General features: G+C 34.1%; 1 protein-coding gene across 1 annotated transcript; it reads right to left on the reverse strand.

Annotated features, from left to right (window-relative positions):
* Positions 1 to 593: 593 nt before the first annotated feature.
* On the reverse strand, positions 594 to 6,303 carry LOC145278164 (uncharacterized). The gene is made up of 2 exons (XM_080130443.1): positions 6,093 to 6,303; positions 594 to 3,056 (listed from the first exon to the last, which is right to left on the reverse strand). The coding sequence occupies exons 1-2, from the start codon at positions 6,301 to 6,303 to the stop codon at positions 2,266 to 2,268; spliced, it is 1,002 nt and encodes a 333-aa protein (XP_079986569.1). The 3' UTR covers positions 594 to 2,265.
* Positions 6,304 to 26,998: the final 20,695 nt, after the last annotated feature.

Here is a 26,998-nt window from a genome sequence, read left to right on the forward strand (position 1 = left end):
CGGGGGCGTAAGCCTTTGTCGGACTCAAATAGACGAACGTTTGCAATTTTATATTTCAGTTTTCTTACAAAAATAACCTTAATTTAACGGTGAAAAATGTTTTATATTAGAAATTGTCTCGATAGATAAATGGAAAGAAATGCCAATAATGGCCACGTATAAAAATAAGATAGAAAATATTTGATTTTGTTTTTTGTTTTTTCAAAAAAGAAGATATGTTTGGCTTAAAGCTTGTTTTATGACATTGATTGTTTGACCAACAACTCTATCTCTGTTTGCACTTTTTGTTATTAAATAGATTTGATTATTTAAAACTTGAATAATTTGCATAAGTTGTCTCTTGTTAGATGACTAGAATATATCATATTGGCAGTTTAAAAAAAAATCATCTTTTTGCGAAGCTGCATGTTATCTTTCCCGAGCCATTTCCTGTTTGGTACGCCATTATACGTTAGCAGAAGTAGATGGTGTTTGTTAATTTGCCGACGCCGCCCAATTACGTTCAAAATTTTCTTGTTTATTTCATTTTATTTTCGCACAGTTTTTTTTTTAATTAAAAATATTGTTTTTAAATAGAATAAATAATTCCGCGAACTGATCTTTTAATACAGGGTGACCCCCAAAAAACGGGTCCCAACTCTAATTAGGCCCCGTTTCTTAGTGTTTTGTCTGAATGAAATGAAACTTTGGTTATAACTAGTTTATTATATTCAAGATATAACATCAAAACACTATGGTCTTTGGCCTTTTTTTTCTCCGTTCTCCAGTATATATTCTAAATGGCTTCCATTTAGCTTCTTTTTTTTTTGGGGGGGGGTCACCCTGTATTCATTATTTCTGTGAAAATGTCTCTCTAAATAAACATATTTAAAAAAGGGATATGTAAATAAACATTTATATGGAAAAAATTATACGTGAAAAATTTACATTTTTTGGAACTATGTTAACATCGATTCATTCTCTTTTCTGTTTTTTTAAGTTATTACACGTGAAAATTTCACCACATATGACCTTTAATATTCATTATTTTTGTGAAAATATGTTTATATATAAACATATTAAAAACAAATGTAAACAAATATATTATTTGAAAAAATATGTAAATAAAAATATTTAATTGAAAAAAAAAAATCAGTTTACGAATATTCTTATTATATTTAAAAACAATATTTCTTATCAAAACATTGTGCGAAAATGAAATGAGACAAACAAAATAGCGTGGAACGTAATTGGACGGGATCGACAAATTAACTAATACCGTCTAGTTGCTATGACGTGTTAATGACGTTTAAAACCGGAAATGGATCGAGAAAGTTTATATGCGGGTTTGACCATCTTTTTTCATCTGTCAAGGATGACGGGAAGGGGAGAAATATTATTTAGAATTTGTGCGATTTTCGCATTTGATTTATTTTTGGAGGGAATTTTGGAAGGTCAGCGGTTGTAAAAAATATTCAAGTTTGCTTCTTGAAAAAAGTGAACAAAAACTGACTTTGGTCCTTTTTAAATAAGTTTTGGATAGGAGTTTTCATAGAAAGACGTTGGAGAGCAAGTTCTTCGCAAGCAACGTTTTGCTATGAAACTCTGAATAAATATGAATTCCGAGGACAAGTCTTCAGTTTCAACACACAGAGAAAAAAACGTGTTTAACTAAGAAAGCCCAAACGACACTCAATAGCGGAATATGGAGGCGAGTGAAAAAAATGGTTAAAGCTTTGGTTTTTATCAAATTTTTCGTCTCACTGGAAAAAATGGCGGCAATCTTATTTTCAATACTTATTAATATTAATATTATTATTATTATTATCATCATTATTATTAGGAAGTTGTACATTAGGAATAAATGTATTTGTGTTGAAGTCTATTAAACTAAACACAACACAACTCCTTTTTGTCGTTGTTAAATTTCCATTTGGAAAGTAAATAAATAAGTTAATGAATAAATATTTGATAAATAAACTTCAAAAGGTGTCCATTTTAAATACACGCACCATTTTTATTTTATAAATAATTTAAAAGATTTTAAAGTCGTTCCAGTGTAAGACGAAAAAATATATAGGAACAAAACCAAATAATCACCAATAATTTTCAGCCAGAGAATTTTCCAGAAGACATTTTTTTTGCAAATCGATGGATATTGATAAAGATATAAAAGACTCATCCACGGAATTCAAGTATATGCTTATGAAAAAAAATAAAAAAATAAAAAAAATAAAAATAAAAAAATAAAAAAAATGTATGCCCAACGCGTTTGTTTTTGGGCGATTATGGTCGATATCTTTGGCCCCTCATGCAAGACGATTCTTCATGTTTATAAAGATAGCTTTTCAGGGCGAAAGCTTTACCACAACGACCACACACATAGGGTTTCTCGGTTGAGTGAGTTTGAATATGGGCGCGCAGATTGGATTTGTCGGCGAATGCTTTACCGCATTTCGGACATGCAAAGGGTTTTTCGCCTGTGTGCGTCCGTATATGTCCTTGCAGCAACCAAGGTCGGCTGAACCTTTTCCCACAATAGGGACATTCGCAACCCTGCGTATGCGTGCGGACGTGCATACTGTAGGCTGGCATGGAGACGTAAACCTTCTCACAATGCGGACATTTTCGGGCCTTCTTATCGCTAACGCTTCGATGGGTCTGTCGGTGCCGCGCTAGATTGCTGGACGTGCTGTAGCGTTTGCCGCAGTCGATGCAGATGTGCGTGTCGCCCAGGTTGCCAATTTGGATGCCGTCTAGGTCGTAAGGTGAACTCGGCGGTGAACCCGACTCGACTTCCAATTCTGCTCGGCCGATGGAATACTCGGAAACTGGTTGCTGAAGGACAGGGAAATAGGAATCGGACCAATCGCGGCTGCTGCTGCTGCTGCATGATGTCTTTGAGCAAGGACTGTGGCCCATCAAGTCAAAAAGGAATGAAGAAGAATGTTCTTTGCATTCTAAGGAACTGTACTCAGAGTCTGAAAGCGTCAGATCACTGCGACTGTCGATGGTTGGGACGGAACAGCCGCTGTCACTGTCGGCTTCGTCCGATGAGCTTTTCGTGAGTTCATATTCTGCAAATAAAGAATAAATTGTTTTAGAATTTTCTAGAAACAAACAAAATTAAAAATAAATAAAAAGAAATAAAATTTAATTGCGTTCTATGAACTTTAGGTGTTAGTCCCAAATTCTCCTGTATGAAAGAAAAAGAAAGAAAAATCTGTATGATACCTGGGACGGAAAGAAAATATCGTATTCCAAAAATCACGTAAATTGATCAAGTAACTTTATTTTAAAATAATAATAATAAAAAAAATAAAATTTTATGGTTAAACTACGAGCGACAATTGGGAAACAAACAGTTCTCGCAAGAAATAAAAATTTCGGAATAAATTAAAACAATAAACAGTTTCCACATAAACAAAAAATTACTAAATAATTTAAAACAGTCACTAGTGGAAAAATGCGTGATTTATTTTTACAATCAATTTGTAATCTATATATATATATATATATATATATATATATATATATATATATATATATATATATATATATATATAAGTGAACGTGTGTGTGTGTGTGTGTGTGTGTGTACATATTTCAACGCAATAACTCTGTCAATTTTCAGTCTACAGACTCGAAATTTGATATACAGGATACGGAGATTTGGGGAAAATCTTTGTGATCGGTTTTCGGCCAGAAATTTGTCTGTTAAGGGGTCAAAGTGTAACGATTTGACCTTTGAGAACTCTACCAAACTCCTCCGACAATTTTTTGCCTAAGCACTTGAAATTTTAGATATAGGTTCCTTGAACATGGTTCTAACTTAATAACTTGATTTGAGCCCAAAACAATAAATGCTAAGTCTTTATAATAAGGGTCAAAGTTAAAAAAAATTGACCGCTTTTTTGTTTTTTTGTTTGCTCAACATATACCTCCAAACACCCGGGCAACGCCGGGCTAAAATGCTAGTAAATTAAAATTTCGAAATAAATTAAAACAACCAACAGTTTAATTTACAAATGATTACGTCAATTTCCAGAGAAATGTTCCTTATTTTCTCTACTTGACCCGAAACCAATTCTTCAACAATTAAAATAAAAAAAGCTTAAAAGCAGAAGTGCCACCCAACAACATAGAGCAAGAACAAATTGATATTTTTTAGACACAAAGTTTGATTTTTTACCTTAAATGCTATTTGAGTCCAACTTAAAAAATTCGACAAGATAACTTTAGGGGTATAGTTGAATGATTCAGGTAAAACTGAAATAAAAACATGATATGCCTTTCTACTGATTCACATTCAAACACAAAATTGTGTAAACATTCTAAAATTAGTTATTTATTTCCTCCCCACGGGAGGAAGATGTGACACAAGATGCAGAGTCAAGCGAACGTCCCTAAAGAAGGATCATTCTGGCCTAGCAAAAATTACCTGGACGGTCCTGTCGGCATTTCACTGCGTGAACTCCCCAGGTAGTAAACAATGAACGTACCCCTCCCGAAAGCCGGGAAGAAACGCTTGTGATGGAGGAACTTCTGAGTACCACCTAAGCGAATACCTCTGTACGATAAGTAAAAAGTCAGTAAACTGGCCCAGAATTTGTCGGTAGGTTGTTGAGAACAAATCCTCGATTGGTATTTCTAACCAAGTCTAGTCGCAATCGAAACACCGAGACTGAACTCACACAACCAGAAACACTATAAAAAGGTATAATTAATTTTTTTTTAAAATCATGTTTTCACTGGTTTATATTTTCGATGATCTTATTTTAATCCGAACAAAACGAATTCCTTTTCGATTTATCATCAACAAAATAATCGATAATCAATATTTAGTCAGCAACAAATCAATTTCAAAGAAATCACGCAAGTCATTCAGATAAAAATGTGGCGTACAAAATCGAAATTAAAAATGATAATAATAATAATAATAATAACGTGTCCAGAAATGGTTTTACTATTTGTGTACGACCTATTTAGGCACGACAAATGTATAACTAGGTACGACAACTACTTTTATTGCTTCTCCAAGTATATCATTCGAGCAACCTGTGACGACAGAAAACCGCTAAAAATTCTAACAATCTCCAAAGATATTTGTCAAAAATAAACGCTCATTTTTTTTTTAACCCTAAAAATGAATAAGATGCAATCGATTTTAATTTAGACGAACTGGCATGATGTTTTTTGTTCTTTATAAATTTAAAAACAAAAAAATGTATTTTTTTTTCAGACTTAGAGGAAATATTAAATAATTTTTTCAGGCTTAAAAAAAAATATTAAAATTATTCGAGAGTTTATTTTTGGTAAATATCTTTTGAGGTTTTTAGAATCATCGGTTGTCCGTCGTCAAAGACTGCTCGAATGATGTGCATAGAGAAACAGCAGTTGTCGTACCTAGTCGTTCATTCGCCGTGCCTAAATCGGTCGTACAGAAATAGTAACACTTCGTCCAGGAATTTAAACACGTGGTTTTGATCTCAGAATTCCTGCTGTTTACTCCAGAAATTATCCCCCCCTCTTTCTCTCAAACAATTGCTTTTGGTAGTTGATCAACGGAGGAGGGGGCGCAAATTCTTTCGGTATTATAGAAGATTGTTAGGCCGATAGGAATTAGTTGTGCCAAATGGCGAATTATTTTAGGAATCTAAAAGCTCCAAATGACTTCTTTGACGTCGTTTAAAGAATTTTGAACGTTAACGGAAAATTCTCTCGGTCGAGATTTGGCCACTTGTTATCTGTTCTTCGTAATGTTCAGATGTTTTGTAACAAAGAATCCGTAGTGATGTATGTGTGCACTTATGAGTGGTTGGATATAGATTAGAGTGCGTGTGTCTTTTAGTGTGTGGTTGTTGCGTATATGCGTGTGTGTGGTGGAATGGCTATGTGGGTGCGTGCGTTAGTATACATTGGTTCCCGGGAAGAAGGAGTGGGCAAAACCCGAATAATGTGTAAACTTCCACGCCAATATTTTCCCAGCCTCAAGACGAACATGAGAAGCAGCGGCTGGGGTTGTTTGGTTTTCTTCTACTCTTTTTTCCCTTTTTCTTCTTTTTTTTTTATTTATTTTTATTTTGTTTTATTTATTTATTTTTTTCGCTAACTTTCTTGAAGCTTGAAGCGTCTGATGGCATCGGCAGAATGGCCGATTGGAAGATGGGGTAGGATGACGGGGTCAGGGTAGTTTTTTTGTTTTTTTTCACCACTTTCTAGGTCAGCTTCTGGTTCTAAAACGGGGTGGTGATATAGGGGAGGAGGTTGTGTAATAATTGGAGAGGCGAGAAGCGGGAAAAAAGTGCAAGGAACTTTTTGCATGAAACCATCACCCACACCCACACACCGTACACCATTTACACATATACGTACGCACAGACAGACAGACAGACAGACATAATACACATACTCTCTCTCTTTCACACGCACACACACACACACACAGACACAGACACACACACACGCGCGCGTGTGCGCGCACGCACACACACACACACACACACACACACACACACACACACACACATATATATATAAAAATCCGTTCACTAAATTATTAGAGAGAGAGGGTGAGTGGATGGGCGGGTGTAAGAAAGAGGTAGAGAGGGGAAGAGAAACTGCAAATACGCACACACATATACATATATGTTGTTTTGGTAAAATATGTTTTTTCAATTATATTTCACTCTTTGTGTACCAATCCTTTTTGTTTAGAAGCTCAATGTTTGGTAAATATAACAATAGAGCATACATAAAATATTTATTTTTCATGTGTGTGTGTGTGTGAGAGAGAGAGAGAGAACGAGAGAAGGAGAGAGAGAGAGAGAGAGAGAGAGAGAGAGAGAGAGGGAGGGAGGGAGGGCAGGCGTTATTCCAGCTCTTCAGTCTGGTTAACAGGCAAGTGCTTCAGACTGAAATCGAAAGTCGACCGTTTTTTTTTTGTCGAAAGTTTTTAATATTCAGGTAAACAACACAAAACACGAGGTAAGACAATCGTAATTGTATAAACAATATCGACTGCCGAAGAGTGCTTTATTCATTTTTACAAAAAAAAAAAAAAAAGCTTTGCATTATCCCTAACAGTAGCTGTCGATTTCTCTTACCAGACTGCTCAACTCATTAAGTAGTAGCGGCATTTGAGCAGGAGAAGAGTCAGACTCAGATAGCTATAGAGAAAGAAATAGAGAGATAAATAGAAAGAGAGAAAGAGAGAGAGAGAGAGAGAGAGAGAAAGGGGGAAGATAGGGGAGACATATTGGTGTGTACTTAATGCGTACCGTGAGAAAGTGAATAGCGACCCCGGGTAAAAGTGTACTGAAAACTGGGGCAGATAATGGACCACTTTGCTTTTCTGGAATTTAGCAGCATTTGCTCCAAGACAAGAGGAAAATAAAAGCTGCGAAAGCAGCAAAGGAGAGGTATGAGAGAGAGAGAGAGAGAGAGAGAGAGAGAGAGAGAGAGAGAGAGAGAGAGAGAGAGAGAGAGAGAGAAGTTTCTAAGGAAGTGGCCTCCACTGAAGAATCAAACGCCGTGGAAGTGGTTTTTTTTTGTTCGCTAAATAAAACTCAGCTTAAGAAATGAAATCAGCTCGAAATAACTCTGGGGAAAGAAAAACCAATCAACGTTCGATTTTAGCCATGAAAATGTCAACAACTCGATTCGTGCAGATCAATATACAGGTGGGTTATTCTGTGTATCTCTGTTTCTCAAAAAAAAAAAAAAAAAAAGTCGGTGAAATAGCGCTTAGAAATTTAATGAAAAAGTAAACCTATAAACTTTAACTTGAACCGTAACAGCCCATTTTTCAGCTAGAGGAGAATTCACCCTATATTAAAAACAAAAATTAAGTGACGGAAAGAAAATATTGTACATGAAAAATTACGTAAATTGATCAACTAGTTTTAGCTTTATCAAGAAACTCATCTTTAAACTTATTTGAGTTTTTTTCCAATGACCCCCTCCCCGTTCTACATGTTAAGAATGGCTTTCTAAAAAATCTGAATTTGGAGTTATCTTCCTTGTTTCATTAAACTGTTTTACAAGATGGCGTCGCGAGTTCGTCCACGTAGTGGAGCTATAAAATTTGATTTCTTTTATTTAAAAATAAAACTACTAGATCAATTCACGTGATTTTTAGTGTAAGATATTTTCTTTTCTTTATGGGCACATACATCATACTGAGTTTTCTTTATTTTAGTTTTTCATGAGAGAGAATTCTGGACAATCACCTAGAATTGACAATAATTACTTTTATTTAATTTGGAACACATTTGTGAGGCTGGGTAATGTAGGATATATTTAGTTTAATTTAGTTTTATGCAAAGTGAGTAAAAAGATGGTGGAGCTTTTTGCGAAAATTCAGGTACCTCCGATATTTTTGTGAAAATTTAAGAATAGGGATAAGGCCTCAATCAGTAAATATTCTTGAAATTCCAGTTTCTTTAGAATAAAGCGTTTTTAGGGAACATAATATGGACACAACCTCCGTTAAAAATCAAATTTATCAGATTTATATTGAATTTTATCAAAGGCAAGATAAGTTACTCTTCTACCTAGCTGAATAAGTTTTTAATGTTTTTACTTACATTAAAACATTTATTTGGTCCGAAAACATTTATTGGGTGGGTTTCCAACAGAATTTATTTTTATTTTTATTTTTAAGTCATTATCGAGACTTCAAATATTAGGTGTAAATTCTAAGACTTTTTTCTTGTCCTCACCTAACGCTCGACACTATTTGTTTTCCGAACCGAATAAACGTTTTAAAGTGAGTAAAACCACTGAAAACCTTTCCATATAGGTAGAAGAGTAACTTATCTTGCCGTTGATAACATTTGTTATATATTTGTTTTTACCACTTTTTCGTGTTATTGTGTATTGTAAAATAAACCTTTTGTTTTAATCAAAATCCGTTTCACGCACGCACGCACACACACACACACACACACACACACATATAAGTATATATATATATATATATATATATATATATATATATATATATATATATATATATATATATATACTTGCAGATGTGCCTGGTGTTGCTCGGCATTAAACGTAACCTTAAATTCCTTTTAAACAAAATGAAGTAAAAAAAAAAAAAAAATAAATAAATAAAATAACGGAAAGAAACTGAGACATATACATGTAAGTATTATGTTTTTTTTTCTAAGCAGTTCACTTCTCGGAAGTAAAAAAAAATACTCCAGCTGAGCTCGAAATCAAAACCTAAAGACAGTGAATCAAGTACGATAACCATCAGACCAACTTGCCACGACATAACAAGTGTTTTCAAACCTACTCTTATTCTTAACATAAGTAATCTGCCATGTGAACGATTCGCGCATGCGCAGTCGTGAAACAGTTGACAAACGGATAAAAATCCGATGACTCCCAAGTAAGAAATTTGCAATTTTGGCCCCTTAGCAGCTTTTTTTTTTTTTGCTGGAGGAAAACCAACTAAAAAGTTTCCCACGTCTGAATACCCTATATATCAAATTTTCAAGTCTGTAGATCAAAAAGTCGTTGAGTATATAGGTTGAGAGTTGTCCTCACCACACACATGCACACGCATTCTCACTTTTATAGATATATAGATTGAATGGCAGATAAACGTTATTTCTTATTATTGAATGGTATCATTTTGCAATACATTATTAAACAATAATTACATTTACATAGAAATTAATTTCACAACACACCAATAATTATCGCAATGCGTCTCTAATAATCCTGATTGATTCCATATACATTTATTGCATGCATTAGTTTGTTAAAAGATGCTAAAGATCGTCGGACGATTTTGACAAAACAAAAAATCAGACAATATTTAACTCACGATTATTATTTTAAACGACCCGTCAGACTTGTCATTAGTTTTAGATTTAAACGTAGATTACCTAATACATAAATAACTGCAGTCTTAGGAAGCCCCCCACATCTTCCCAGGCTTTTCCTTCTCTCTTCAAAAAAGGGGTTTGTTTATTGCTAATCGCCTGAGGTGCCTTTACCGGGAATGCTAAAAGAGCTGTACAGGCATCTTTTGAAGGTTCTGATAGCTTCTCTCTTTGAGTGCTAACTTTACAATCCTATTTTCCGACCCTAGTCGGTGGAAGAGAAATAAATACCTTCACTATGTACAAGCCAGATAATGTGAAGCGGCAGAAAATAGATATCGCCGCCATTATGTCAAATTTCTCGTAATCAAATTTTGTCCATTGATTCATCATTTTCAATCCTCTGATAGTATTATTCATCATCCAACCGACAATCGACCATCTCATTAATCCCTATCCTCAAGTGGTCTTTGATCTTGGTAAGTGATGACTCATTGGTATAAAAATAAAAAATAATTCAGTTTCTCATATTTCTTTCCCTTCTCCCCCCCTCTCTCTCTTCCTAGAGCAGAAAGTGGACTTTGGATTTACTTTAGGCAGCCTCGTAACACTCACTTCCTTTATTTTGTCCTTTAGTTCTCATATTCCATGCATGATGTTTATGAATAATAGGGAAGACTTTCTGTTTTCTGAGTCTGGGTCTACCCACATAACACTCATCGTTGACTAATTTTCGAACTTAAAGTGGTATTTTTAAGATTCTTATAACAAGTGGCTTCATGCCTAGTCCGAAGCGATTTCCTAACACACGCGTGCACACACACGCGCGCGCGCACACACACTGCCATATATATTTTTATAACTTACTATATATATATATATGTATATATATATATATATATATATATATATATATATATATATATATATATATATATATATATATATACACTATCTTTCTTCTATGTGTGTGCTCTAAATAAATCATAAAATCATGAAAAAGTGCGAAGAAAAATGTAAAGAAAAATATTCGCCTTCTGCAATAAGAACACAAAATACAGGCTATAATATATATTTATCTGTAGGTACAGAAAGAGAGAGAGAGAGAGAGAAAGAAAGAGAAAGAGAGACAGGGAGGGAGAGAGAGGGAGAGGGAGAGGGAGAGAGAATAAATTATATGGAAAATAGAGAGGGGGAAAAAGGGTAAGAAAAAATACAACTGTAAGAGAGAAGGTACCCCTCCCTCACTGCAAGCAGGACACATACACTTTCAATTCGGACACCTTCTTAAGCACGATATCGAAATAACATGTGGAGGGTCGGACCCCGGGGTTAAAGGTTATCATGACACGGCCATCAAAGGTAATGTTTATACAGTAACTGTTGGCCATACTCAAACTTTTACAAGCACATTCCGAAACTGGCATGGTGGCTAAAGTAGTTGTATCGGCTATCTACGCCTACTACTACTACCGAAAGTAATGATTTGTGCACGATTTCAAGCAAATCTGAAAAGGGCCAATAAGGTTTGTAAAAATGAGTTAAAACTTTAATAGAATGGTAAAAGAGTGGGGTCGATAGATAGGAACGGACTGATACAGACACGCACGCGCGCGCACACATAAACGTGTGTGTTTGTGTGTTGAATGTGATACTTTCATTCATCTCAACCTATTATTATTATTATTATTATTATTATTATTATTATTATTTCGTGTATCGACATTAAATTCTAAAAAGATATAAGATTTTATGTATCGATTTACTTCAACAGTGCTAGGCAATAAGTTATGAAATTTTTTTTTTCCATAACTTACAACATACACAACACACTATTTCTCTCTCTCTCTCCCCCTCTCTCTCTCTTTCTTTCTCTCTCTCACACACACATATATAAAGGCACTTTGTGTCTGTCTGTCTGTGTATGTGTGCAAAATGGGCGATTTCATCGATTTCGATGACAATAAAAGTATTGGAAGTGTGGAACATTCGTTGATCCTCATCCAATCCCGGGCAAAGTTGGGCCCGCCTGTTAGTATATATATATATATATATATATATATATATATATATATATATATATATATATATATATATATATATATATATATATATATATATATATACTTTTAATTCAGGCAATAGGAATGAAAAGTTTACCAGACAAAAGCAAGTGTAAACTTAAATTTAATATAAATATTAATATTTATATAGTAATCCCAACCAGATAAAAAAGCTCAATACAACCACAATAGGTAGTAGAGCTTGTCATAAATTTCCTCATAAATTTAAGTTTACGGTCTTGATTCCTTTCCCTCAGCTACTCTGATGAGTGTCTGTGGATAATTATATTTTAAAAACTATATATATATATATATATATATATATATATATATATATATATATATATATATATATATATATATGTGAAGAAGGATATACAGACACTTTGTGTTTAACTCCAAAAAGCACTTCGTCGGGCTAACCACTTATTAGGGTGAAGCACTAACGTTTCTGTGTTGCTTGATATAAGTGCATTAAATACTTTATATATCACTTGGCTCTTATCGTGTATTGAGTACTGTTGAATTAAATAATAAATATTATGTGTGTGTGCGCGAGAGAGAGAGAGGGAGAGAGAGAGAGAGAGAGAGAGAGAGAGGGGGGATGTTTCGATGTAATTAAACATAAACGACAATTTTATGTACGATCGTTTCTGATACGCTATTAATTTTATTGATATCGAATCTCATCATCCGTAGCTGGAACCGCAAATGGCTTCCACTCATAACAGAAGCGTCCTTGGATCGCCATGACTAGTCAGCCGGTGTTCGGAACGTTGTGAACGTTGGAAAAAGCCAACCCAATCGACCCATTGTGAATGCTGTAACCACGACCAAGACTATGACTATAAGCATCATCAGCACAGAGAACTGACACTAAGTTAAAATTAACCAATGTGAGAGTATCAAATTGTTGTACATAATATTATATTTTATTTTTTATTTAAAATTTTTTTTTTCGTCTTGTGATTTCTCTTTAAGGCGTATGACCCAAGAATATCAAATTAGAAGTGTGAGTCGCATTGAAAGAACTACTTCGAGCCTAAAGTTCACAAAATCTTCAAAAATTCGGTGGCATTACTTTTAAAATAAAAAGAAGTAGAATCTCCTACATAATCGAGTATCGACGAAGAAAAATAAACGGGGAGATATTTTTGTGATGAGCAATGCACCCCTAAATAACACATAGGGAATGTTAGTGTGTGCATGTGTGTGTGTGTGTGTGTGTGTGTGTGTGTGTGTGTGTGTGTGTGTGTGTGTGTACATATTACTGTGTACGTGTCTGTGTGTGTCAGTGTGCGTGTCGGTGGAAGTACGCGGAGGAGGTGCGGTTGCAGAATGAGTCTCAGCGGGGAGGGGGGGCGGTGATGTATGCTTTCTGTTTGTGTTGGGAGGAGGGACTGGAGACGCGTGCCGGGCGCCCTGCCTGACAGAGGGACCAAGCCGACCCAAATTGTGGGCGGAGCCAACAGCAGTAGAAAAAAAAGTAGCGGCGGCGGGGAAATTGGTGGGGGAGATAAAATTTTCTGTGACTGACACGAGCAGATTTCGTGTGGTGGCTGGAGATTGTGGGGGGGGTGAGAAGTAAACATGTAAATTGAGAAAAGAAGAAAACAAAGTCAGTAGCAAAGAATACAAATCTGTTTTTGATAAAAGAATTTTTTTTAGGTGAAAAACAAAACCATTAAAAATGTTTTAGTTTGAAGAAAATCTAAAGGATTGTAACAAAAAACACAAAATTGGGTTATTTACGATTTTAAAGAGCATATTTAGAATTAATGGTAAAAAACACCTTTAAAGAATCAGTTATTTAACTTTCTTTTACAAAAAACAAAAAATAAACAAAAAAAAAACAGCAATAGCAACAAAAACTGTTATTACTCTAAGTTTTTTTTTTGTAGACGTTTCCAGTTTTTAAAGAGATTTGGTATGTTCTTTGATAAAATGTGAGTGGCAGGGAGCATCTTTATTTTTATAGATATTTAAAAAAAATATTTAAAATTATAGAAATATATTTTACTATTCAGGAGGTTTGAAATTTAATAAACTAATCTGAGATATGAAAACAATGCGAAGACGGTCTATCTAATTTTGAATACATTTTCACATCTCAGATAGTTTATTAAATTTCACACACAAACGCACGCACGCGCCCGCGCCCGCACACGCACACGCACACACACACACACACACACACACACACACACACACACACACACACACACACACACACACACACACACTAAGCAACTCCGATTTGTAAGAACAAACCGGCTAAAATATTGTTATCATTATCCCTATCCTACTAAATAGAGCATGTGTCGAATCAGATCAACCTGTGTACTAAATCTGGGCTCGTACGTTTCCTGAGCTCGTGTGTTTCTCGCACTAGCTACCGTGTATCAGCCAAGATTGCTAGGCACGACTACTAGTCTTTCAGGATATGGCATTCACCCAACCATGAGGGCCTGTATGTTTTACCAAGACGCGTGGACTCGGCTAGTATTTGATTGGTCGAAGCTCGTTAGTCCGTTTCTAAGCTGGTCGATTGAATTGCAGTGAAGTCAAGACACGTGTGTCTACACTCTCGCGTCAATCAAAAATGTTCTCTAAATAACAATAGAGAGATACTTCCACCGCCTCGATTCTTGATCAATAACTCAGTGGTCTGGGTGAGTGATGACTGCTTTGATCCGCTTTTGAAGTACGCTGGGATGTATTTTTTTTTTTAATATACATATAGACAGCTCTGTCTGTGCATTAGAAAAACTAACTAGTGAAGACGGATCATAAATTTTGAGTTGAGCTCCGAAGATTTTCAGAAACTTTCCGGAAGACATCACATACATGGCCGATTGTGTTTGAAGACAGATTTTTAAAGAGCGGGGAATAGAAATGCAACATTAATTGACTGCATTATACACACACACACACACACACACACACACACACACACACACACACACACACACACACACACACACACACATATATATATATATATATATATATATATATATATATATATATATATATATAAATAAAATACATGAGATGAATTACTTCCATTTTCGGTGCTTGCCCAGAATTCCCCATATTAAAAAAAAAAAAAAATACAAAAAGCATTTTATGATGTAGGTACGTGTGACGAAACAAAAAAAATCATCTTAAAAAATTCACGTGAATTGATCAAGTAGATTTTTTTTATAAAGAAAATCATTTTTAAACGAATTTAAGCGTTTAATGGGAAATGATAGCCATTACAAGGCTGATCTCGCATGTTTGAAATATTGTTGAGTTATCTCCCTTTATTTCTTCAAGATGACGAGCGAGACAATCCCTTCTCGCTTACTCATAATATTTTCTGAATTAAAAAAATTGTACTACATGATCAATTTATATGATTTTTGGAAGATGAAATTTTCGTTTCGTCACATGTACGTATATCATTACATCTGAATACAAGTTTTTTTTTTTAATATAGGAAGAATTCTTATCAAGAACTCAATTTTTTTTATTATGAAACTTCAATAAATAGAAATTTATGGATATTTTTTAATAGGTACATAGATATGAACATATTTGAATGTATATATATATATATATATATATATATATATATATATATATATATATATATATATATAGAGAGAGAGAGAGAGAGAGAGAGAGAGAGAGATAGATAGATAGAATACATAGAGAGAGAGAATCCAGAACAACTAAGTAACAACAAAGTCACCCCCCCCCTCAACTCCATCACTTTCTTGCTATCCCTTTTCTGCCCCTGACATGCACCACGCGTCTCTCTCGCTGTCAGCCAATCAGGTTCTCAGTTTTATTCATTAAACTTTTCATGTATGCCACGCGCCCGGGTCGTTGTGCAGACGTACAGCTCGGTGGTGTGACGATAAGAAGGGGAGGGGAAGGACTCAGTAATTGCACTAACCAATAAAAACGATTGCTGTCAAGCATTCTCTCTACCCCCCCACTCTTCTTGTTTCAGTTTTACCTTTAAAGAATAACGGGTACCTTGGGGGGGGGGGGGGGTAGATCATGACTTTCCCCCCCCTTTAGGGTGTCACTTCAAAAAAGGTACCATATGATAGTCCAAAGACAAGATAAAGACATGGGGAAATCGGCTACCTTTTTTTTGCCTCTGGTTTTTAGAAATAAATATCGCGAACAAATTAACCCCTTTGTGAAATAATCGAACAAGATTGAATGATAAATCTATAATCTTTCAAACGATGGATATATTGATAGAGAGAAGGATAGATTTCATAATCGTCATTTAGTAATTCAGGTGGTCAGAATCTATGAAAAAAACAAAACAAAAAAAAAAAAAACACCGAGTGGGAATTGAATTTCACAATGAAAAAAAAAACAAAACAAAAAATAAAACAAAACAAAAAACTATTTTTACACAATGCCGCTAACGGCATGTGATCCACCATCAAAGCGAGATCGATAAATCGATAAATTGAGTGATCAATATTATAGATATAGAATAAATTAAATGAGAAAACAGATGTCTTTTTAATTTATTATTTTAATGATTTTAAGAAGTTTTACAATTCTTAAGACATTATGTTCCAAAATTTTTGACATAAGGATTGATTATTCGTATTATTTGGGTTCGGAGGTTACATAGGCCGAAACATTGTGAAAATAACACCCAAGATGAGGACAGTAGTCCGAACAATCCAAAATAATACAAAACAAACAAAAAAAGAAAAACAAACTTATCTTCGATAAAATATAAATATATAATTCAAATTAAATTTGATAAAAAAAACATTTGGTCCACTACATACATTTTGAATGCTAGTGTTATTTATTTTATTTTTTGTTAATTTTCTTTGTTTCATATCCCCCCCCTACCAAAAACGACAACAACTTGTGTCTTCCCCCAAAAACATAAATTAAGAAACAACGACAAAAGTAAAATAAAATAGATACGTGTTTTTACTATTAAAAACTTAAGCCAGAACAATAAGTCGAATTTACATGGAACTCTTTTTACATTTTATGATAAAGTGGAAATTTTTTTTGAATTAGATGAAAAAAACAAAACAACAACGCTTTTTGTCATATATATATATATATATATATATATATATATATATATATATATATATATATATATATATATATATATATATATAAATTGTACATTTGACTTACCTTGTTCTCCTTCACTGTCATGATTATATGTATAAATATTATAAGTCGGTAGGTTTACGGCCTGATTAGCTGCGAAATACCGCTTGTTTGTAAGAAGAAAGGAGCGTGGCATGGCTCCGTGCTAAACAACAGGCGTCTAGTGACCAGTGTGTGAACGCGTGTCGCCCGCCGCTATGATATTTAACTAGTGCTCTCTGTAGGAAGGGCCTCGGGTACTAATCAAAGGAGAGGCAGGACGCTAGAAATTTATAGGTAACAGCATACGCGGCATCACAACACTTGAGTGTCAGTATATGTGTGCTATTAGATTTACTTTCTCTCTCTCTACCTCGCCCCCCCCAGATCCCCCCTCTCTCTCTCTGTTCATGTATCAGTATGTGTTCAATGAATTCTTACGTGAGTGGTTGGAGTAAGGCTTAGGGGGAGGAGTTACTGATGACTCTAGCAGAAGGCGAACAGACGTGGGGGGAGTGAAAAGTCCCAACACACGCACACATGTTATATATATATATATATATATATATATATATATATATATATATATATATATATATATATATATATATATTAATGCGCGCGTGCGGATGGTGAGGGGAGTTTGTTGAGTATTTTTTTTTTTACTTTTTCAAAGTGGGTTGGTTGTGGGTTGTGGTTGTGGGGTTTAAGACTGAAGGTAACATACCACGAGATACGAGATAACAGAAAAGAAAGCAGGGATAAGGTACGGGTATGGGGTTCTTAGGAGCAACGTGTGATAATGCTTTGTTGGTGTTATTATTATTATTATTATTATTATTATTATTATTATTATTATTATTATTATTATTATTATTCGTTATTTATTTTATTTTATTTGTTTCACGGGAGCAACGTTCTGATATTCTTCTTTGCCCCCAAAGGGATGACATGAGAGAAAGAAGAGGAAAGCATGATTATTTATCCATCTCTTCTTTCTTTCTTTCTTTCTTTCTTTCTTCTTTTCTTCTTCTTCTTCTTCTTCTTCTTCTTCTTCTTCTTCTTCTTCTTCTCTAGTAATTTTTTCCATCATCATCATCATCATCATCATCATCATCTGATTCTTTTTCTTATTCACTTTCCTCTTTTCTTTCTTCTCCTTCATTACTCCATTATACTTTCTTCTACTTCATTATTTAAAAAAAAATTCTATTTCCCTCTTTGTTTGTTTTTCCTCTTCTTCCTCCTATTAATCCTCTGTTCATGGTCCCATCCTCCCTTCCTTATACCGCCTTCTCCTTCCCCCTCCTTACATTCTCATTTATTCTTTTCCTCATTCCTTTTTATTCTCCCCCCCTTCCTTCCTTTTTTTCTTCTTTCTTTATTTTCTAAATGAAATATCTGATTGACATTCGAAACAATGAAAGTCATTCAAAATCAAAAACGTGATAAACTTGAAAATTGGCCAAGAATAGTCTCTTTCTACAAACATTGTAAATTTTTTAAATTTTTATTTGTATGCTTTTCAAAATTAAAATCCTTGATTTTGAAAAGTTGTTTGAATTAAAAATCTTCGAAAAATTCTTCCAAGCTCATCACTCACTTCCTCTCTCTACTTGTTTCTCTCCCTATCTCTTTATTTTCCCAGATCTATCCCCTCTTTCTCTCTCTCTCTCTCCATATATATATATATATATATATATATATATATATATATATATATATATATATATTACAGAGGAGAGTGCACAATATAGTAATAGAATTTATCTCTCTATATATATATTTCACAACACATACATACACGCACGCACGCGCGCACACACACACACGTACACACACACACACTCACACACACACACATATATATATATATATATATATGAAGGTCAAAATATAATAACTTTCGAATTTGAAATAAACTCTTATTCAAATTAATTTAAGTTAAAGTGAACTTTCATTTTGTCTTCTCTTGAACTGCCAGAATCGAACGATTCTTGAGAAAGTTTTCAATTTGCAATGAAAAAAAAAAAAAAGAAAAATAGCAAAATAAAAAAAAAAAGACAGAAAGAAAAGGCTTTATTACGGGAAAATATTTACAAATATACGAAAACAATTTTTGTTTTAAGTAAAACGCATTGCTTTTTTTTATAGGATAATGTATTTTCAATTTTTGAGCATTTTGCAGTGGTTCCCTGGAATTGGAATAAGGTTGGATGTTTCGTTGTAACTTTTTTTTTAAAGCTGTTCATCATTATATGTTGATGGGGAGGGCGGCCCCGGACGGGATCGGTGGCCATGAGGTGGTGGTTGTAGTGGGAACAGTCCCTAAGTTTTAGTTCTCCCTCTTCCTCCTGTACTCCACTACCCTATATATATACATATATATATATATATATATATATATATATATATATATATATATATATATATATATATATATATATGCACCCCTCTGCTTCTCCGTTACTCTGCCCCCACTCTGGCGGCCCGTTCCAGGTTTGGCCCTTCACCCGCCAGCCACTCTTCTCCAACCTGCCTTTTCCGTCTTCTGTTGAGGGCACGTGGGGGTTTGATATCTTATACGTCGGCTGATGAGGTATGGGATGCGTCCACATGTAGTTACTCTCACTACTACCATTCACTCCTACTCCCACCCTCCACTTCTCCCGGACCCGAAATCATCCAGGATAGCCCCCCCCACTCTTCTTCTTCTTCTTCTTCTTCTTCTTCTTCTTCTTCTTCTTCTTCTTCTTCTTCTTCTTCTTCTTCTTCTATTATTCGTCATTTTCATCTATTTCAATTCTTTTTTCTTAATTTCTATGTTAGTTTTGGTAATTGTTGTTTCTCTTCATCCTTTTTTCTTTCCTTTCTTTTTTCCCCTTAGTTTATCGTTGTTCTTGTTGTTCTGATTATTATTTTACATTTTTTTTTCTTTATTTTCAATTCTATTTCATCGTTTACCCCCCCCCCATCCCATCTTCTTTGTCTTCTTACTTTTCTTTACCTTTTCTTTTTCCATTCTTCTTTTTCTGTTTCAAATATTTTCCCTTTTCTTCTTTTCACCTTTTTTTTTTTAATTCCTGTCTCATAATGACCTTCCTTTTCGCATGGTCTCGTTTTTCTTTTTCGTTTTGGTTTACTTCGTCTTCGGACTCTCAGTCGTCTACGTTTTCCACGTTGTTCTTGTCTTTTTATTCGTTTTTTTTTTCTTTACCTTTTTCGTCTTCTTGATCTCTTCCTTCGTTTGTTTCTTCTCCCTTTTTATTTTTAGCCCTTTTCATTTATTTTTCGTCTTCTTCACCATAATCTTCTTCTTTTTCTTCTTCTTCTTCTTCTTCTTCTTCTTCTTCTTCTTCTTATTATTATTATTATTATTATTATTTCCTTCTTGTTTATTCGTTAGCTTTGGGAATGTGGTTTTGACACAATCAAAATAAATAAATAAATAAACAAATAAAAAAAATGAAAAAAAAGGAAGAAATCTCAAGCCGCAAGAGACACTGACAACAGCCGAGCCCAATTGATATCTCATAAAAACGTGGAAGTATTTATTTGACCTGTGTTGAATATTAAAACTGAATTTATGTATAACAAATTCTAACCATTCAATAAAAACGATTTCTAATTGTTATTTGTGTTTGTCTCCAAATCTTTGCACTTATTCAACATCTTGTATATCTGAATTTCTCAATAAAGTCACATTCAAATTATGTTTCGCGAATTTTTTAGATTAGGAATGCTAATTTGTATTATTTGAATTATTCGGACTATTGTTCTCATCCTGAATGTTCTTCTTAGTTTCAGTCGATCTAACTTCCAAGCATCTTCAGGCACATTTGATCGAACTCAGAAATTTTTATGTGAAACTCGAGAATCTGTACTAAACCTAATCATATATATATATATATATATATATATATATATATATATATATATATATATATATATATATATATATATATATATATAAAAGGCACTTTGTGTGTATGAGAGAGAGAAAGGGAGAGAAATAGTGGGTGTGAGAGCGAGTTCCCTATTGACTCCGAAACAGCTTGTTTCAAGGTTTATAAAGTAATACACACCTTTTACATACTCTCTCTCTCACACACACACATACATACATACATACATACATACATGCATACATACATACATACACACATGCACACACATGTATATATATATATTACACTGAATTGAGACATGTATTTTATTATATATATATATGAGTAATAAAATACATATGTCTCCATTCAGTGTAATATATATATATATATATATATATATATATATATACATGTGTGTATGTATGTATGTGTGTGTGTGTGTGTGTGTGAGAGAGAGAGAGAGAGAGAGAGAGAGAGAGAGAGGGAGAGAGAGATCTAAAGCGAACATCGAGCCATTTTAGTCACTTCTCTTGATATTTTCTCGAGCTGCAGTCATCGTTGTGGACACGTGCCATTTCCACTCCTGTGGTTCCAAATTATTATTTGAGGACCCTCCTCCTTTGCTAATTGCGTGTGATTCACAAACAACTCACCCACAAATTCGTCACCTGTGAAAAAAAAAAAAAAAAAAAAAGAAATCATCTAACACGCCCTCATTTTCATAAAACAAAAATAGAAACTTTTAAATGATGAATTATTTATGTACACTTCTTTATTTGCTTATTTCCCGCCATGATTCTATTATTAATCAGTCGATATGCATGAAAACCTATTTCCCCTATGTATTAATGAAAATTTCGCCGAATAAATTTAGTACCATCGTTTTTTGATCCTCTGAAAAAAAGAAGGGTGAACCTGTAAACTCACTCTTGTCTGTTCGTCTGTTCGTCTGTCAGCACTTTTCTCAATAACTACTCCTTGGAAGTTTTTGAAAATTTTCACAAACATTAAACATTATATGAGTAAAAAGTAACAGAACGGACTTTCCGGGAAAACTCCGTTTGTTCCCCCTACGGGTGCCTTTCGGGTTAAAATGGCTAAAATTGACAGTTTTGTACTTACTGGATTTTTATAAAACTTTCTGAAAAGTTGTAACTGATTTCTATATAATTTTGCTTGTCTATACTTCGCGATAACTCTTGGTTGTGCCCAGGGGCTCTTTTAGGGTTAATGAAAACACTCCATTTTTGGGGACTATATTAATATTACCATATTTGTCCAAAATTTTCTGTGTATGTCTATTCAGCAGTTTTGCATGGTGCTGAATTAAAATTTAAATATGTTATGCCTTGGGAACTTTTGGGGCTAAATGAGGGGGGGGTTAAATGCTGAACTTAGTCATTTTTTTATACCTCGTTCATTCACGGGGGACCATGCATGTTTCATTTGTTTCACTCGGCACCAAAGCCAACAGTCTAGGCCAGGGGTCTACAAAGTTTTCGAACGTGGTGGCGGGGAGGGGAATATTGCTGACTGTTTAGAGCTACGCGGTCCCAAAACAAACAAGCAAAAAAAAAAAAACCAAAACAATAAAAACAATGAAAATGTTTCATACGTTTTTGTTGATTAAATTGTTTTTTAGGGAAATTAGCTCCCCAAAAACAATTTTCAATCATTTTCTGAACAAAAAGAAACATCATCACACTATTTTCACACATTTTTTCCCATTTAAAAAAATGCTTTCCAAAATATTTTTTCCGTTTTTCATAAGAGCTCCGCGGGCCAGATAAAAGACTTTGATGGTCCGGATCTGGCCCGCGAGCCGTAATTTGGAGATCTCTAGTCTAAGCCATTGTTGAGATGGCTTGTTCCCTGTTGACCGAGGTATGTCTAGCTCTCTGCAGTTCTAGGAGGTCCATCCTCTCATGCGTTTCGTTTTCTCTTTGAGAAGTATTAGTTTATTGTCCCTACTCATCAAAAATGTTGAGATGCCGTAATTTAGACAAGTCATCGGTTTCCAACGCTGCAAAAGCTTTGAACTTCTTTTCCTTTTACCTCTAAGGTTTTCATTCACTTTCAGCTAAGTTGAACGCCATTACATGTTTTTTTTTTTGTTTTTGTTTTTTATTAATTGATGTTCATTGGAGTCTTTATCAGGGACTATCAGGGAAACCCGACATTGCCAGAGATTGAATCAGGACCAACGAATGGGCCACACTTCTAATAGTTATTGTCATCGAAATCGGTGAAGTTGCCATTTTTTCAATCAAATCGATTGATTGCCTGTTTTAGTCAGGAACTCGCCGTGGTGCACCGGGAGGAAGCCTCATATGCCTCCACGCAGTGACTTAGTCCACAATACATTGTAGTCTACGTTGGCTGTAGATAATCTACTGTTGATTTTATAAAAAATTATTTTATATAATGGCTTGAATTAAAGTATAAAATGCAAAAGTCAAGTATCATGGTTTATTTTTTCTATTAACAGAAACATTCATGTTGAACGCGCCCCTGTCTTATCAGTGAACCTACTTTTGATTATATACGCCGGTCCCTTCTGTCTGTGTGGTGATAAAGCATCTCAAATGCACTTATGATATTAGGCTGATCACAATTGGGCTGCTCCTTCTTTAATTGGATCTTTTCGATTATGTATTTTCGATACAATTCTTATCTAAGAACACTCCCAGACACGTAATGTACATTTGTATGAAATTAAAAAAAAAAAAAAAAATCGGTCCAACCGTTTCGGAGCCGACAAAAACTCTCCTAATCTCCCTCTCTCCCTCTTTCAATTGCCTCCCCTACGAAGGCAGTGTTGGACACAAGGTCATATTTTGATATAGTATTAATCCAGCACAATTAAAATGAATTGTAACAAATATAAAAAATTGTTTTCATCTAGAAGGATTTCTTCTTCGCCGACAGAGAACAAAAATGACAAAGTGTAATATCAGAACAGATATTACACTTTGTTCCTGGCCAAAAGGAAATTGGTTACTCCAATACATTATTATTTATTCATTAATTTTTTTCTATTTCATTCTAAACTAGCAGTTCAGCCCGGCTTTGCCCGGGCCCTATGTACAGTTAATAACTTTACGTGCATATGTATATATTATAAAGTGTGCACATGTACAGCAACGTCTTTCTATATAATAGGCTTCCTTAACTAGCATAGAGAAAAGTTGATAAGGACCGCAAAGGTTAAATTTTTAAAAACTTTGACTCCAATTTCGACCCCTTAGCATTTATTGTTTTGGGCCCAAATTAAGTTAAAATGCTTGACCCATGTCCAAGTTAACTACATCTAAATTTCAAGTGTTTAGACCCAAAATTGGCGGAGGAGTTTGGTAGAATCTGCAAAGGTCAACTCTTTCAACCTTGGCCCCTTGGCAGCGAAACATTCGCCCAAAAACTGATTAAAAAGCTTGCTGCATGTCTAAATACCCTTTGCGTATAATTTCAAATGTCTAGAATTGGCTTAATAGTTTGCTAAAGACCGCAAATGTAAAATCGTTTGAACTTTGACCCCTTGGCAGCCAAATTTTCGACCAAAAACCGATTAAAAAGCTTTCCCTATGCCTGAATACACTTTATGTAAAATTTCAAATATTTAGACCAAAAATTGGAATTTGGTAAAGACTGCAGAGGTAAATTTTTTTTAACTTTGACCCCAATTTTGATCCCTTAACATTTATTGTTTTGGGCTCAAATTAAATTATAAAGTTTAATCCATGTCTAAAGATCCTATATCTAAAATTTCTAGTGTTTAGAGCCCAAAATGACGGAGGAGTTTGGTAGCGTTCTCAAAGGTCAAATCGTTGAACTTTGACCCCTTAACAGCCAAATTTCTTGCTGAAAACCGATCAAAAGTATTTTCCCAAATCTCAATACCCCTTATGTCAAATCTCGAGTCTGTAGACCGAAAAATGACAGAGTTATTTAGTAGGGAAATGTACACAGACAGACAGACACACACACACACACAGACACGTTCACTTTTATAGATATATAGATTATCGTTATATGGTGGAAAAAAAAACCAAGCGAACCAGTGTTTTATACGTATAATATTATAATGAAACGAGAATACCCGTGACCCGCTGGGTCAGTATGTTATATTAGCTATGGAATTAATGTATGAGCGTGACACTTGTGACGTAAAGAAAATAGTTTTTTTGTGACATAACAGAAACATTTCTATGAAAGTATATTAAAATGAAAAAAGAATATAGATAGATTTCTATGAGTCGTTTTGTTTATAATTGTTTATTTTTGAAAAAAAAAAACCTTACAGCCATTGAATTATAAGTGGTTTGCCATACTTATAGGTAAAGGTGCACTAACAGATACCATAATACTTAAAGTTAAATTCAAATTTTGATATATCTTAATTTAAACGCGAAAAAAATGAGACGCTGAAAACGTACACAGTAAAACAATACGTTTTATTGTCGCGTTGATTATCTATTTGTAACGCAATTTAAAAAAAGCATATTTTCGAGGTTATTTATTTATGTTGGTAGTGTAGAAGAAAATGTATGAATGTTTTTCAGAAGGGTGTATTAAAAAATGGAGAATAAATTAAAAAAAAAGAGGAAGGCGGTGGGTAAGTCGATGATTATACGTATTATTTGTAATTACGTTTTGCGTTTGCTTCCCATATCTTGAAGTTTTTTATTCAAAAACTTAAAGATATTCGCTTTTCTAAGGACGTCCGTTTGTTCGAACTAAACCGGTCCAGCGATTTGTGTTTATTTGTTTACACTATTATGGTTTAATGTTTATGTACGCATGCACAACCGGAAGTCGTAAACCGGATGTTGGGTTACAACACCCGTTACAAAGTCATTTTAGTTTTATAATTATATAGAAAATCCGGCCATTCTACGTCTTCTTTCCTCTACACCTTTTTCTTTTTTTTCTTCTTTACCTTCTCCATTTGGTCTCTCTTTTTTCTTCTTTCTATTATTTTTCTTCCTAAATCTTTTATCTCTCATTCCTTCTCTTTTTTCATTATTTATTTTTCGTCCCCTCTCTTTATTCTCTTTCTTTCTTTCTTTCTTTCTTCTTCTTCTTCTTCTTCTTCTTCTTCTTCTTCTTCTTGTTATTATTATTATTATTATTATCCCTGTCGTTTTTTCTTTTTCTTTTTCGTTTCCCTATTTATCGTCTTAGACTTCTTGCCACTGGACCGAAACAAAGCCGGTCCAAGAAAAGGTATGATCTATATCATTATGACATTAAATGCGAATTAATGAATCCTGCACAATTTGCTACCCCATAATGAGACTACAAATATTTACTTTATACATGGGATAGATTTTCTTTTGTAAAGGTTTATCATATCAATGCACAGACATGGTGACTGCAATCATCAAACATTTGAAATCAATTCACATTTAGGGCGAAATCGATATGCCACCACCTTTTTAATTCGACACATCTGACGTTTTAATTGGAAAATCGATTTTAACAATATTCGAACAGGTATCAGGGGAGTGTAATAAAAATACTTCTTCCTTATCTTTGCTGCAATATATATATATATATATATATATATATATATATATATATATATATATATATATATATATATATATATAAAGCTGAACGTGTGTGTGTCTGGTCACGAATAGGCTCCTATATGGTTGACTATTTTAACAAACTGATTACATATAATGATAGAAGATGTATCGAGGATCAGGAATAGGTATGTTTGATCTGGCAGAACGGTGGTTCATAAAAATTGTGGGGTCTGCGTTCGCGCCTGCCCCCCAAAGTATGGAAAAAAAAACGTTTACAAGTGTTTCTGATATAGATGTACATATGAATACTTTGATAAGTATGTTCTAACTTAAATAGGGATGGTATAATAAAATTGTGAGGTCTGCGTTCGCGCCTCTACTCCATGGAAATATGGCACAAACTTTAACAAAGACTTTCCATATCTATTTGCATAAGTATACTTTGATAATTATCTTTCAGTTTGAAGAAATATGGTATAATAAAATTATTGGGTGTTTGTTCGCGCCTGACCTCCATAAAATGTAAATATGTCACAAAGTTTAACGAGGTTTTT

This window comes from Euprymna scolopes, chromosome 6 (assembly GCF_053919585.1).
Source record: "Euprymna scolopes isolate OS-2025 chromosome 6, ASM5391958v1, whole genome shotgun sequence".
Taxonomy (NCBI): domain Eukaryota; kingdom Metazoa; phylum Mollusca; class Cephalopoda; order Sepiida; family Sepiolidae; genus Euprymna; species Euprymna scolopes.